This window comes from Chlamydotis macqueenii, chromosome 2 (assembly GCF_036417535.1).
Source record: "Chlamydotis macqueenii isolate bChlMac1 chromosome 2, bChlMac1.mat, whole genome shotgun sequence".
NCBI classification, from domain to species: domain Eukaryota; kingdom Metazoa; phylum Chordata; class Aves; order Otidiformes; family Otididae; genus Chlamydotis; species Chlamydotis macqueenii.
Genome location: NC_141557.1, coordinates 142,697,850 through 142,713,287, shown reverse-complemented (window position 1 = coordinate 142,713,287; position 15,438 = coordinate 142,697,850). Strand labels below are relative to the sequence as shown.

Sequence of the window (15,438 nt, the reverse complement as noted above, 5' to 3'; positions counted from 1 at the left end):
TTTTTGGTTTTTCTTTATACAGATACTTGACTTCTGAATCAAGTTTTGTAAAGAAAGACTAAATATAGAATTGGAATTTAATATACACAACTTCGGATGATGTTTTAACTACAAATTTCTTACAGGATCAGGTGGCCGTTACCTCTTGGAAAAAAAGGCTGTTAGCTTGGTGCCAGGTCAAGTCAATTTTTAACTTCTGGGAAGAAGCACATATTTTATCTGTGATACTATTCTTCAGAGAATCTTCCAAGCAAATAATTTACTCTATAAAAACTTGTGTAAAAGATAACACGTCCAAACATTTTTCTGAAAACAAGGTCTTTCTTGTCAAAGGGATAATTCAGATACAGGATAAATAAAATTAATTTCAGTTTCAGTTCTTTAACTTGCCTTGCATTGGACTGAAAGACAGTAGAATTAGTCAAATATAATAGAAGTGATGCTCGCATGAGGTAGAAAACAAGACAGACAGTAGCAGTAGTATTTGCTCTGTTAATAATGCTATTTAGTCCATGTGTTTTAATTAGGCATTCATGTACTGTAAACAATAATTCCTAGTTAATCTTACTGAAAGACAAACTTCCAGAGATAGTACTGAAATCTCAGCTGATAGTATACTGTACTGTATTGTCAAACAGTGAAAGTAATAAAAAATGCCTCCCTTTTCTAACTTCACCTGAAAATAAATGACAGAAATAGAACATAACTAGAGATGGAAAACATTTATTAGATCATCTAGTTTGTTTCCATGACAATGAAGGATCTTTTCCTACAGTACATTTTCTAGAGTTTTCTCAATTTAATTTCAGAAGTTTTTATTTTTTTAAGGCTTATAACATTCCCTGTGTGATTCATTCTATAATGTGGTAAATTAAGAAATTTGCATGGGCAATCAGTCAAAACCTTCTGTTTATTACATCACACTTCAGGATTTTTTCTTAAATCTCCTAAATAAATCTCTTTACTTCTTGCTGTTTAAGTAATTAATACATATATATATTGCCAATCTGTTTCCTTTCAACTCAAACTAAACCAATTTGGACATATTTCCATTTCTCTTCATCCTTCTCTTCTGGATGTTTTTACTTTTTTTTATTGCTTTTCTGAAATCTAAATTTGCTAAAAATGTATGTCCAGGATTATGCACAGTGATCCAGTGTCAGTGTCTCAGAGTTGTTCCGGACAGGATGTTCCACCTTATATTTAACAGTTAGAAATAGTACCCAAAACCTACGATGGTGTTCAAAACTTTTTAATTAGGTGACAACCCACTGGTCATGGTCAGCCCCAACAGGCACCTGCGGGCTTTATGCGGAAAACATTAAATTTCCGTTCTACAAATGATGTTTATCTGAAGTTCACTGCTATTTTCTAAAAGTCTATATTATCTCATTCTCAGTTCCTGAGTGACAAACAGTAAACATATGTTCATCATTAAGAGTTCAAGTGTAAAGCTCCTTTTTCAAACTAGTTCAGTAGAAGCCAAAATTCTCATCCACTTATAGAAAGGTGGTTTAGAGAAGGAATATAAGGATGCTTGGGAGGAATACTGTAAGATCTTTGCATGGCAAAATGTATACCTATTTTACTGTATTACATTTACTGAGGACAACTGTAAATCCTCTTTTCACAAATAAATTAATTCTGTATATGTAATTTAAAATAATTAAACCACCAGAGTAAAAACTATCTCTATTGACTAATCAATATCAACAAAGACTCATTGAAAGCTATCTTAATTAGCTGGTTTTAGTCTTTTTTTTTTTTGTTAGCAGATCACATATATACATATATCTATAAAGAAACTGAAAAAGGCTATACTAGTACCTTATTCCTTGTACTGTTTGTACAGAGTTGGAAAAAAATGAGACCCCATATGTACATATTTAAAATATTATTTTAGAAGATTAGAGATGCTTCAAGGCACTAAGACAAATCTAGCTTTCCTGAGCGAACGCTAGGAATAGCTGAGATTTTTGTTTGCCTTCATACAAGCAACAAAGTTAAATCTTCTGCTTCAAAGGAAAAAAAAAAATAGGTTTAACATTAACTTTGGAACCATAATTAATCTATGCTAATACATGGGTACCTGTATAAATGTAATCTAACTCCTGAAGAAGCATTCAGACTGCCTTATTTATTACATATGATTATATACGACACATGAAATGCAGCAGCCCTGCAGCAGCAAGTGCAGCTAATCAGCACAAAGTACGCCAGAGACAGAAAATATAATCAGGCGAAATGGAGGCTACGCTTTCACTGCAGAGTTAATACAGACTTCTGCTGTGATACTGACAGTATCCTTCCCCACAGCTGCTCTCACAAACCATTTCTCACAGTTCAGTAATGCTTCTAAATTGAACTTCCCAACACGTTTTGCGTACAGGCAAAGTCCAAGTATATAATCTATATCCAAAGGTCCCTACTATGACTGTATCAGTTTCATGCTGGCATTAGCCAATTTGCAATCAGTATAAAGTGCATTAAAACTAATCACTGTAGCATTTTCTTATATTTTTGTGGTGTATCCAGCTCAATCTTTGCTAAAGCATACTCTAAAACTACACTGCATAGAAGTGATTAAGTACAAAACTTGTCAAAATAATAGAATATCAAATTTTCTTTCTAGATCTGCTCAGTATATAGACTAATCCAGTACAATGCTGATAAAAGTCGAAATTAATACATTGGCCTGAGAACATGTTACCATCTCTTGGTTTTGATTATATAACTTAAAGTAGTGCATGTTCTTCTGGAAAATAAATTTTAAAAAAAGCCACCAATGCCCTTTAGTGCAAAATCATTTGAAAAACTGAAACAAAGATAAGTGATTTGGTTTTAGTTAGTGATATGAGCAGGGAAGGATGTTGAACTTTGAATGAAGTGATTTTGTTACACAATAGAATCAGGTTCATCCCCATATTAAGTAACTAGGAAAGAAATGGAAGTTTCTGAAATGTGTTGTTTCAGTACACGGAGATAACAAAATATTCCACTCTATTGCCATAGTTTAGATTTTGCATTACATGAGACATGCATGGCATATGATTTAATGAGGATATTCTATTATTTTGCAGTATTTTTTTGTCAGAGGAAAGAACTGAAGCAGGAGAAGGAAAAAAATACAGATAGGCAAGAGACGGAAGTAACACACTGCAACTCAATGAATCGGTCTATACGATAAACTCAATTTCCTATCTTATCTCCACACTGTTGCACTCCTTAGATTTCAGTGTACTTTTTTCCACACATTTCCACAGCAATTACAATGAGCTAACATTATTTTCTGGAGAAAAAAAACCCTATCACATCACTAACACATCACTCCAAATTTGAAATTGTTATAATGAAACTCCCAGAATTCAAGTAAAGCTGATGTATTGCCAAGGATCTATTTTAAAAGTATTTTTCTTTCTTTTTTTAGTTATATCATCATTTCAGCTGAAGCAGCAGTAGAGTCTAGATTAGTTCTCAGTCGGACCTAAACTGTTAGTCTATATCCATTTTCTTCAAAGGCGAATATATGCAACAAACTTTTTTTTCTATGTGACCCAAGAACAGTTCAGGTATCACCTATATGTGATCAAAACAAAATACTGATTAATGCACCTTGCATTACTTCAGTAGAAAAGTGATTATTGAGACAGCATTTAGACACCAGTGATTATTCAAAAGATTTCCAAATTAAAGGTAAGAAGGAAATGTTAAAATTTCTCAGCGGTGTTTATATTTAGCTGTGAACTCCAAAATACAGACTTACTCATAGTGGATTACATCAACAGACCAGAATCCTGTAAAGATCCCTTTGCATTAGTTGCATGGAAGTACTGCAACAAGAAAATTCACGAAAATGCAGATCTGCAGGTTTTTCCCCAGTTTACCATCAGGAGGACACACAACACCCCCTGCAGAATTAATGATTTTTTCTGTGCTTAACAGGAGAACAAGGTATTCCTGTACACTAATGCAATCTTGTGAGCATAGTCTCCGAGTATCTTGCACAGTTACCCAAGTTTTTAGTGTCTCCATTACAATTGGCAAATATTATCGAACATCCTGACTGCACAGCATCCTCACACTTGTGACGAATTTCTTTGCAAATAACGAATATATTTGCTTTATCTGTGTATGAATATAGAATTCAGAAATTATGTTCAATTCTTAAATTAATGAAAAAACTTCTGAAAGACCTATCCTGAGACAAAAAATCACTGTAGTGAGGACACATCCACTGTGTAGCTGATAGTATGTAAGGAAATAATGTAGTTAGTAATAGGATACAATTTGCAGCTGGTATGATGGTGGGCATCCTTGGTGCAAGTGAAGGGTATGGCACAAAATCCTTGTGTACCTCTAAGATATTTAAGCTATTCTGCCACATGGCCTAAAATCTAAAAATGAACCTAAATTCCCAGAAAACAGAATGGAAATTTAATTTGATGTTTCACTTGTGTGTATTTACAAATCCAGGATCATGAAGACCAGTTTATAAATTAAACTTCAGAGACTACTATGAAATATTAAATATGGAGTATATCCCAGAAAACTCCAGCAGTGAAGTTTACATGACTTTCCCCAGCACTACAAAGGAGATGTTGACAGTAGCAGGTGTAGAATTCAAACGCCTGCACCTCCCAGTTCTTTGACTGAACGACACTAATACCTTTTTCTCATGCTTTGTTCTAAAATGAAGGATTTGAATTACTATTACAGGTACTCCTTATACACTGTGATTATGCTGTGTCCTACAAATGAGAGTACTTTAACATTAAAGAGCCATGCTAAGCGCAAGCAAGCTTTTGTGCATGTAAATTATTTGAATTTTGTGTGTGTGTGTTTTTAAAATCATAAATTTTGTCGGCATTTTAAAATCTTTTCTGTCCTCACTGACACTTTTCCAAAACTTCCAAAAGTATGACAGTTAGATGAAGCAGGTTCTACTGGAAGAGTACTTGAAAACAGGGCACTTAGAAGATTTTACTGTAGGTTACTTGAGTAATGTTTAAACAGTGTTAGAGTCACTGTGATACAGAGGAGCTATAAAATTGGGGTCTTCTCTAAAAACATTTTTCTTGTAATCTTACAGCAGAGCAATGCCACCATTAGCAGTGAAAAATGGAAGTTCTCAAGTGAATGAAATGCTGACTGCCCCTGGGGTCCTAACATCCACACAAAATGCACTTGCTCTGAGTGCAATCTGAAGACACAGGAGCAACATAAAAAAATAATACTAGGAAAAACAAAAAATGTAAAGAGAAACACTGGTATATAGAACAGGAGAGGGTAAGGGGGAGGAGTGATTTTATGCTTACTGTTTCAGACAAAGTTTTTAATGTTATCCTTGATTTTTTAAAATTATGTTTCTTTAGCTACAATTGCAAATAAATTTTGTAGGACTAGAGATAATAAATCAATAATTGGAGTATAAAGTCTTTTGAAATTCTGAGATTCCGTCTTTTTGCAATGCCAACTTAATTTTGTGCACTTTTTAACAAATGTTATTGTTCCTGTTGTAATATATATAGCTATTACTAGCTAAGTGACATGGACTAAAAAATAGTTTATTGAAAATATTGATGACATTTCATGATAAAAAAAAAATTATCTTGAATATCAGAAGATAGGAATTTGGAAGTATATCTTAATCAGAAAGATAAGTAAAAAATTGCAAGGAGGATAAAATGCATTAATCGAGACATATTTCATTCTTATAAATAAAGACATCATGCAAATTCACTTGGACTTTTGTAACAGAAATCTAACTCGATTCGTATTCTAAAACCAAAAGTTATGTTTCAGCAATTACATCAGTAATCCCTGTCAGACAAATATGTGACAAAATTCTCCAATATACAACATTTTTAATTTGTTTCTCATTCTCATAATTTTTTCTTGTCAGGTTAAGGAAAAAAAAAAAAGCAGAAACCAAAAAGCAGCTACCGGAAAGCTGCTTTTGCCTCCCTATTGCAAAGCACATACTGAAGTGAACCCAAGGACTTGAAATACTCCCAGCTTCTGCTTCAAACCTTTTATCTCAGGGTAAAGCTAAAATGATACTGTTACCTTCAATACTCATCTAGGATTTCATAGTTTTTCAGGGGCCAATATTATATTTTTTATTCCTTTTTTCAGAACCTTGTTAATCACCTGAGGCTCAGATACCAATCTTTCTTGAACTCTTTTGAAACACAATGTTTTCTATGAGTAAAGCTTCATTCTACCTTTATAGGGCAAAATCCTGAGGAAGCTAAAGGGACACTAGGTCCATAGTTACGAAGTGATAGGACAGCTCTGTCTCACCTGAAAGAAAAGACGCAGTGCAGTTGCAGTACTGTTGTCTTCCATTCTACCCAGTTTAACCAGACCTACACAGGCAAACTTCCCAATTTTCTTTGTGCTATTCTATCCACTTGTAAGTTGCAATAGTAAGGGTTTAAATAGGTTTGGTTTCCCTTCTAATTATCTTCCTACGCAGAATCACATTGTGCCAAAAAGGATCAAAAAGAGAAAAAAATACATCAAGAAATGGCAGAGCCCACACCAACAGAAGTGGTCTTCCTCCTTCCTACTGCTTCAGTGAGTCAGTAACGGTGGCAGGAACAGCTGGCAAAACTTCTCTGTCAAGGAACGCAAAGACATATCCTAGTTCTGATACGGAAAGTTTTGCTTTTCAAAATCCTGAGATGTTTCTACAATCCATGGTAATTACTATTACTGATCTGGTAAATGAATAGTGGCATTAGTAGGTACATTGTGCCATGAATGCACATGTAATTTAACTTACTGACCCAAAAAGAAAAGTGCTAAAAGGATATAGAAAGGAGTGAAAACAAGGTGAGGGACTACATGAGTGCTGTTAACCATTTTTTTTTACATACTTGGTACTGAGCAAAGTAGGACATGTGAAGACTCCCACCAGGAGTTTTGACCATACAGGTGAGAAAACAGAAATATTTATGAATATGCATCTGCCCAGCTACCACAAATGGTCTGGCATATTGACTTTGCCTCATACCAATACACCAAACTCTAAACTGAGGCAGAACAAAGTGGTTTCGCTTAGCTTTCATGCCAGTTTTAGAGGAGTGATAGCACCCCAAAGAAGGGTAAAATGGATAGCTCGGGCTAGTTATTGTTTCAGTCATCACAGTTCAATCCATCCCCAAAGGTATCTGTTACCTGACCAAGGGTCATGACTAACAACTTTGATTTCTGGATGTCCATGCTGGAACATGTAGTTTTCATAAACTACTGGGCTCTTGTCATTGAACAAATATCTTTAAAATGTTTCAAGTTGAGCACAAAAAAACCACTAGTTATTTTTTAATATCATGGCCTCTGCCATTTCTTCTTCTGGGAAAAGAAGGTAACACTTACATCTTATGTGTATGTTCTGGAATGACAGAAATTATCTGAGTTACTTGGGAATGGAAAGGGATTTTTCTTATATGTTCTGACCAAAAACATTGTCCTTGGTAACTCAGAAATAGCTTGGATTTCTGTTGCTCTCACCTAGGTGAGGGAGAAAAAAAAAAAAATCAAGTTTTAAGGCACGTTAAATCTATTCCAAATTTAGGATGATTTAAATTTGTCAATTTAACATACTATCCGAATTGAGATAAATTATCCACCTCTGACTCCTCCTCTTTTTTCTTCCTGGTGGGAGGTTAAGATCATATGCCAGCTACGATTTTATTACCATCATCAGATAACAGCCGCTAATGCACAATGAGAACAGAGAGAAACCTGTTACGGCTGCAAATATCCACAACTCTGTGAGATTCATGGAGGAAGCATATGTCACCTTATTAAATCTGTAGCAAATGAGGTGGAAGTAACAGAAGGTATCTCTCTCCAGAGCTAGAAGAGATGGGAAGAGAGATGGTTCTGTAAGGAAATCACTTACTTTTCTCTCTCTGAAAATATATGTAACAGGATGTTACAGTGATGGTTTTTCCTAGAAACAGGGATTTAAAAAACAAACCTAAAACCCAACAGCTGCCAAGACAGGATGGAATACGGAATTTCTTTCCAGAAAAAAAAATAGCTTTGGGGCAAGTTAGTATGTTCAGTTGCTTCCTCCAAGCGAAATAGAAAGATGAGAGCGAGATTAAAAAACTCGTGCTACTTCTCCCATTTTCTCCCAAAGCAGCAAATCAAGGGGCAAAGGATGGATGGTGTTAGATACACTTACTCACAGCTCAAAGAGGACACAGAGTGCTCTATGAGAGGGATGCATGGCAAAGGTGGATAAAAAGACCAAATGTGGTCACTAAGTTCATCACTGAGCTGCCTTATGCCTGCTGTCCACCAGCACTTGTGTGTTGGTTTGGGGCTATTTTCATAGTAAAAAAAAAAAACAAAAAACCCTGAATTGTTGAAATTACTTCTAGAAAGAAGAGAAGTAAAAAGCTTTCTTTCCTCTCGTTGTTTCCAGAGCTGTCTTTCATGGAATACTAGAAGTACAACTGTAAGAGTGTCTCTCTCTGCCTTTTATATACAACTTGCTGTCCCAGACAGTCTTCCTTTTGAATTTACAGAAGTTTATATATATATATATATATATATGTATGTATGTATGTATGTATATATATGCACATAGGGACTCACCTGAATATGGCTTATGCTTCTAATTTTAGGAAGAAAAAGAAGATGCAGGATCATTTGAAACGGATAACCTCTCTGAAGTAATATAGACATCCAGGGCTGGTGTTAGCTTAGTTTTTGGAATTCTGATTGTGTCTGATGCGAGAAACAAACAGGTAAGAACCAGGGAGGAAATAGCTTTGCTATGCCTTTAAGTCATTAAGGAAAAATTATATAGAAGGAATACAAATAAAAGTTCTGGATTTTTTTTCCAACATTGCATCTTTTTTCAATTGAGAAGTGTATCAGCTACAAATTTCAGGAAAATTTTAAAAATAGGATTATATAAATCTAGTATGGAGGTAAAAAGTGAGCAGGTGTGAAAATCTCCACAAACTAAATTTTCAAAGGTAGTTACAGACAAGCTAGTTTGGAAAGTGAGGAGAGGCAGCTTCAGTTATTATTCACTCTTGTATGTCAGAATATGGACAATATACTCTCAGTTCTAATGCCATCGGTGTATTTTTTTCCTTGGCTCTTGGACGAAAATTATTCAAAAATGCAACATTCTCTTAGAATTATTTGCTTTGTTGAACTGATACAGAGTCACAAAAAAAAAAAAAAAACGCAAATCTGTTCTACAGAAATAGCTCTACAAAATTCTTTCCCAAGAAAGAAGAGAAAATTATCTTTTTCCTTCAATGTCAAAGTAATCAGTAGTTGCACCATGACAAATAACAATTGACTCTGCCAGTAATTCTTGACATCATGTGATGGCTTCATTATACAATGGAGCATTAGTAAATAGTTCATAGGTAAATTCAAGGGAAAAAAAATCAGAAAATTAAATAATGAAAATAAATTATATTTTTCTGCTAAAAATTATATTTTCAGTGTAAATATTTGGTTTCATGATCAGGCTAATATATTAGGTATTTTAGTAACTTTTTGAAAATCAATGTATTTACATAAAAGATTCTTACCAAGGGACTGAAAAAGTGCAAACTCTTAAGATCTTTTAAAATATTGGGGTTTAATTTAATGAAAAAAACACAGTTTACTTTTTTAAATTGCATCTAATTTCAAAACAGAGACCATTCTTAAGTCTCTTCTGCACATAGATTTCGTTAACAACCTTTGTACTGTTTTTGGGCCATATATATTAGTTATCTTATGCCCCTGTGTGGCCAAGCTAGACAACAAATTCACTTTCATATAGCTGTAACAAAGAAATAACAACATGTCATGGGAGAAACCAGGTAAATCCACTGCTTTCCATTCTCAGAGAAAAGCTGTTAGTATATACTGCAATGGTAAAACTGGACTGATAGTGTTCTGTACAGTTTGTATGAATTTTAGTCACAAGGATACTCGCGGTCATGCAGTGATGTGTTAATCTGAATATTGCCCAAAGCAACTGTGACTTCGCAAAGCATGCTGCTACATTAGAGCATCTGCCAGTACAGCATTTGCACACTAAACTCTAAATGAAGAATGGAAATCAGAAAATCCAGCTTATCTTATAACTAGAGGTTTTTTAAGATATTTTAAAATTTGATTTCATTGTCGTTAGTCATTTGAATGACAAAGATATCACTGAAAGTCATCAGAAAAATTTTGGACTTTAAAAAACTGAAGGTTCTTTAGGAGTTGCGTTAGATTTTGGCTTTAGTATAAACACTTAGTATGTTTTCAGAAAAGGTCTCCTCTTTTATTTTCCCATAGTTTCTTTTACCAGGCACATGAAGACTTTATTCCACAAACTAGTTATTTGCCAAATGCTAAGAAAACAAAACAATTCTTGTGGCTTCCTGACATGAAGCAATTCTAATCATTTTTCAATAGAAAGTAACCTATTACACAGGAAATAGCATTACAGTCCCCAATGTAGGTGAAACACAATTTTGAAGTAAAAAGTCATAGCTCTTACTGCTTCACCTGGCTGGAGTTGGTAACGTCAGATAGAGACATGCCAGACCAGGAGGAAGGCCCAGTGTATCAGCTCTCTCTTTACCCTCACAACAGCATCCTTAAGAAAAGTGTTGCCATGTAGCTGGCAAAAGAGAACTAAACTGCAATATTGCTCGAACAGAAGCTGTTAGCAGAGGATAACTAAACACACTTGAATACTAAGCACCATCTATCTCATGAGGAGTTTAATACCATTTGGGTCCTCTCACATCAGCTACTGCAATGCAAAAGATGTGCAAATAAAAACCCAACTCATATAAGCTTTCTATGTGAAATAATAATAATCAGTTTAATGGATATCCCTCCTAACGCTTGGTGTAATATTAGAAAGTGAAGGGTAAGATAACAGGCTTTCCTGCAGCAAAATCACAGCATATCTAAACTTTCAGAAGGACTGAAGAACTCCAAGAACAGATCATGTGAAAATTAATATCATGTATTTTCAGTTACAGTTATATGCATGCTAGCTAGCTCCCTACAACTTTCTGTTTTATATTCCATTATCCACTCTACTATTAGTTTGCATTAACCTATTTTATTCACATTATTACTTTCTGTAAGTAACAGTTAATCATTCTGTGCTTAATGCCAACTGTTATCTTTCTGGACTCTGACTTTTTAAAGTTTCTGTAAAAAAACCCAAAAAAGAAAAAGGATCACCTATTTTAGTCTGACAAAATATTTAACTTCAATATCCAAAGAGAGAGACCACATTATACCTCATCAAAGTAGAATCTTTTACGTGCTAGAGGTATTTTTGGTTTCCTTACCACAGTTCTGAAACATTAACTCTTAATGCATGAACAATTTGGTTTTCAGTAAGTGCATTACATTAATTGTGCAAAGCTCTAAGTAAAAAAATCTACCTTAAATATACACTACATTGATTTAATTGGAGAAAATAAAATAGACTTTTTTAAATCAGTAGGACAACAAAGAGGACTAGTCTCCAAAATAAATGTTAGCAAGATATTTTAGTCTGTATTCAATAGATTACTTCTTCAAAGCCCTTTTATCATGATCAGATTTAAAATACTGATACTTATTCAGAAGACAGACTCTTTTTACTCAATAACCTTAAATAACTTTCAAGTAACTTGAACTTCAGAAGATACACAAAGCATGACTTAATCTCTTGTGATTACTGCTGTATATTGTTGAAAAATTGCAGAATGTTTTCTTGAGGCCGAAAGCATTGGCACCTAGGAAAACACAAAATTACTCCTTATAAATATAGAAATATTCTCATCCTATGTAAGACAGCCCATACTAGGTAGGAGGTTGGGTTTCATAACAATCTTTTCTTGTTTGCCAGTCTTCTAGAATAAACATAATTCTAAGAATTCTATTCTTCTAGAATAAACATAATTCTAAATCTCAGGCACAACAAATGCAATAAAATAATTCTCTGATGTCTTTTGATTTGAAACTGATACCATATGCAGCTTTTGCCAGAATCTTACAAGCAAAATACACACCTAACAGCAGCATGCACATGTGTCTGTGAAAAAAAAAATTAACAAAAAGCAGGCACCTTGATCTGCAAAAAGCATGCACTTTGATCTGCAAAGAGAGATCCCGAGAATCAGGACTTGGTTCGTAGATGATTACAACAGTTGCTAAGAGCTTTCTTGGTTGCTGCAGGCCTGAAACTATGCACTTGAAAATATGCACTGTTTTACAAACACAGTTGACAGTACATAAATTATTGCTCCATTTTGTAGAGCTTCAAAGATTTCACAGTACACCAAAGATGTAAGAAGAATCTCATTGACTTCATATATATCAAAAAAAAATCTTAATTCACCAAAGTGATTTGATTACTAAAGCTAACTCCATAATTTTACATGCCTAATTAGAAATGCATAACCAACATGCCAAAACTTGAGAACAGTAACATTAAAGAAATATTAAAATTATAAAGGAAACAGCAGCAGTGAGGGAGAGAATCCTTACAATAACATTCTGGGAAATAAAATGGTAACAATTTTCTGCAGGATTAAGTGCAAATATCACTGTATTTAAGAAATAATATCCCATTTAAAAGGGATTTCTCCCACAGATACAGAGAAGAAGATTAAAATGATGGATATAGTCTCTGCAATATTACTTCCACCCTTTTTCCAGAATGTTTCCGTCGGTGCAGTATCTTTATAAAAAACTATAGGATTCTTTTTCTCCCTCATCTGCACTCACACAGTTTTAGATAAAATTCTTAATCATTTTTACTTTTAACATTTAATAGCAGTATGAAAAAGTTCTAAGTATCAGTATTAGAGCATGTTTACTGAATAATGCCACAAAAATAAGCCATTATTAATTCAGTTTACCCCCTCAGAAAAATCCAATTTAATAACCATCTCATGCCAATAAACAACAACTTCTCCCTGTCATTTCTAATTCCCACAGAAGAACAGCTATTCATAAAAGAATAGGTCAGCTACAGAGCTGACTGACCTGCTGCAAAGCATCCACTGATCAACTATAATTTGGCCAGCTAAAAAGATTATTGAAAAGCATCGCACACAGAATCTAAGTCTACTAAAAATAAGAAACTGCTTTCTGCCTATTTTGCAAATGTTATGCAGGACTACTAATTTACATCTTCCAACAAATTATGTATGGTTAAACAGACACATCTTTGAGCATTTAATCCTTTCACTGCCACATCCACATAGAAGTCATTTTCTCAGACAAATTTGTTTATGAATATTTAATATGCTTTAAGGATTACAGCTAATAATGCTGGCTTCTAATGGCAGCTAATGTATTTGGAAGATACCTAACCATCTTAAATATTTTATTCTATCTTTGCTGGCTTATTTCTGCAGATTGAGTTCTCATTGAAATTCTTACATAAAACAAAAACACCAACAGAAGAGCCTGACTGCTACCACAAAAACATTAATATCTAAGAGCGCAATTATAAAAGTATCCCACTGAAAAACATGCAAATAGATTACTATCAGCATCAGCATAGAAATGGTAAGGCAAAAATGTTTCTTTTCTACTTACCTAGTGTTGTTCAACGTTTGTCCAAAAAGATCATTTTGTAAAATATTTGGAGGGGATGAGAAAACCCCATGAAAATGAGATAAAACAGAATTGCAGACCTGGCGCAGTGTCTCAAATTGCATTTTCTCTCTTTTCCTTCCCTTCTATTTTTCTTCACCACCTGTCTTAAAAGTCATCTATTTTGCACACACCATCAAATGCAAACATGCCAATCAAGTTCCATATTTCTCCTGATCTCTGTAAAAACTGTGCCTAAATGAGCAGGGGCTGATAGTTAATTGTACAGTCATTATTCTTCTAATTCAGTCGTAGAAGATTTAGTACCCGTGCGGCTTTCTCCTGACTGTAGCAAGAATTCTAAACAGCAGCAAGCTTTTTGGGCATTCCCAGCCGAAGTGTGAAGCCGAGCTGCTTTCATGTACTCTACTCATATTTCTCTAAGCCTATTAAAAACACGCAGTGAATAGATGCTGTCATCAGGAGTTTCAGCACATCTGGCTGCCAGCAATAAAATCTCAGAAGTAAAAAAAATGAGGACGAGGCATCCTCACACTGTTACTACTGTCTAAGAGGAGGAGGATTTCTGCATCTTCCCCTCCTCCTTCCCTCCCCTGTAAAATGACTAACACTGGTGACCGTGTATGTAGCTTTTTTTTTTTTTTAATGCAAAGGCAGCTCTACAGGGCAAGAAGACCACTCTAAAAATATTCTTCATATAATAAATAACATGTAGCACTGAGACTGTAACAATAGACTTTTTGTCTCGTATCTGAAAAGCTACACTGTACCTTACATGAGATAACAGGTTTTTCGCTGCAAACATTTAAATGTAATATCAAATCAGCACTGAAGCAAACAGTATACATTCTACACGTAACTGCTCTGTTAGGCACTGTAGATACAGCATCAAGGCAATTTATGGCAGAAATTTGAAAAATCACTAAAAGGAATGACTGCATTTTATATATACACTACATTTCAAAATAAGAAGTCCTCAGCATATTTAAAAGTTTATTGCACAGAATCAGCCATGATAGAACCAAGCAAAATCAATCACTTCTTTCGGTGCTCCATACCTGCCTACTTCTAGGAAAACCCACTGTCTTAGCATCCTACGTCTCCCGTACACATGCAGTATAGGGAGTCAAAAAGCAAGGAGCAGAACCAATCATCTAACGGAACACAGTGAGATTCTGCAGCATAATATGCATGGTAAATACCATTAAATGTACAGAAAATAAGTATCCCTGACTACAAAACATATTTCTCCTTTTTTCTTTCAATGCTTGTGCCAGAGGATGACATTACATAACATTACAGAATATATTCTATTATTGTCAAATTGAAAAATAACAATTAAAAAGATTTTCCTTAGAATATCTAATTTTCTATCCACAGCTTTTAACATCTTAGCACTAATTACAAAATCTCCAAATAAACCAACATAAAATGAAGGCCATTATTTAAGCTCTTCCACTGAAAGTGATTTTAATCCCAGAAGATATGGGAAGCAACCTTCCAGCTAATTAAAGTGTTGTATTGATGTGCTCAGATGGGAGTACCCATCCAGGCTTCTTTGGCCAGAAGGATGGCAGCTACAAATCAGATTTTTAAAGAAAAAGTGAAATAGGAACAAATTAATCTCCAGGCCCCTCTAAAAAAGATATAGGAGACTCCCTACTAATACTCATGTTAAATATTTCCAAAATAGAATCAAGAAAATACCCACTAATAAAACTGTTCCCAAAACCCACGTGAAAACCTACAAAGTACTACACAAAATAGTTCTTAATATCTCTTTTTATGCCTATAGCATACTGTGCATTATGGAAACATTTATATTGAGAAATGTATTACAGTTTG

At 34.4% G+C, this 15,438-nt stretch overlaps 1 protein-coding gene across 18 annotated transcripts in view; it reads right to left on the bottom strand.

Moving 5' to 3' along the window:
• Window positions 1-15,438, bottom strand: part of RIMS2 (regulating synaptic membrane exocytosis 2) — a 473,080-nt gene that overhangs the window by 317,955 nt on the left and 139,687 nt on the right. For 8 of the 18 annotated variants that reach the window (XM_086741138.1, XM_086741142.1, XM_086741151.1 and 5 more), the window contains exon 1: window positions 13,576-13,697. The exons of the other annotated variants lie outside the window; for them this stretch is intronic. In XM_086741138.1, coding sequence (XP_086597264.1) covers window positions 13,576-13,697 — 122 coding nt within the window. Of the gene's footprint in view, window positions 1-13,575; window positions 13,698-15,438 lie in introns of those variants that run through there. 18 annotated transcript variants of the gene reach the window in all.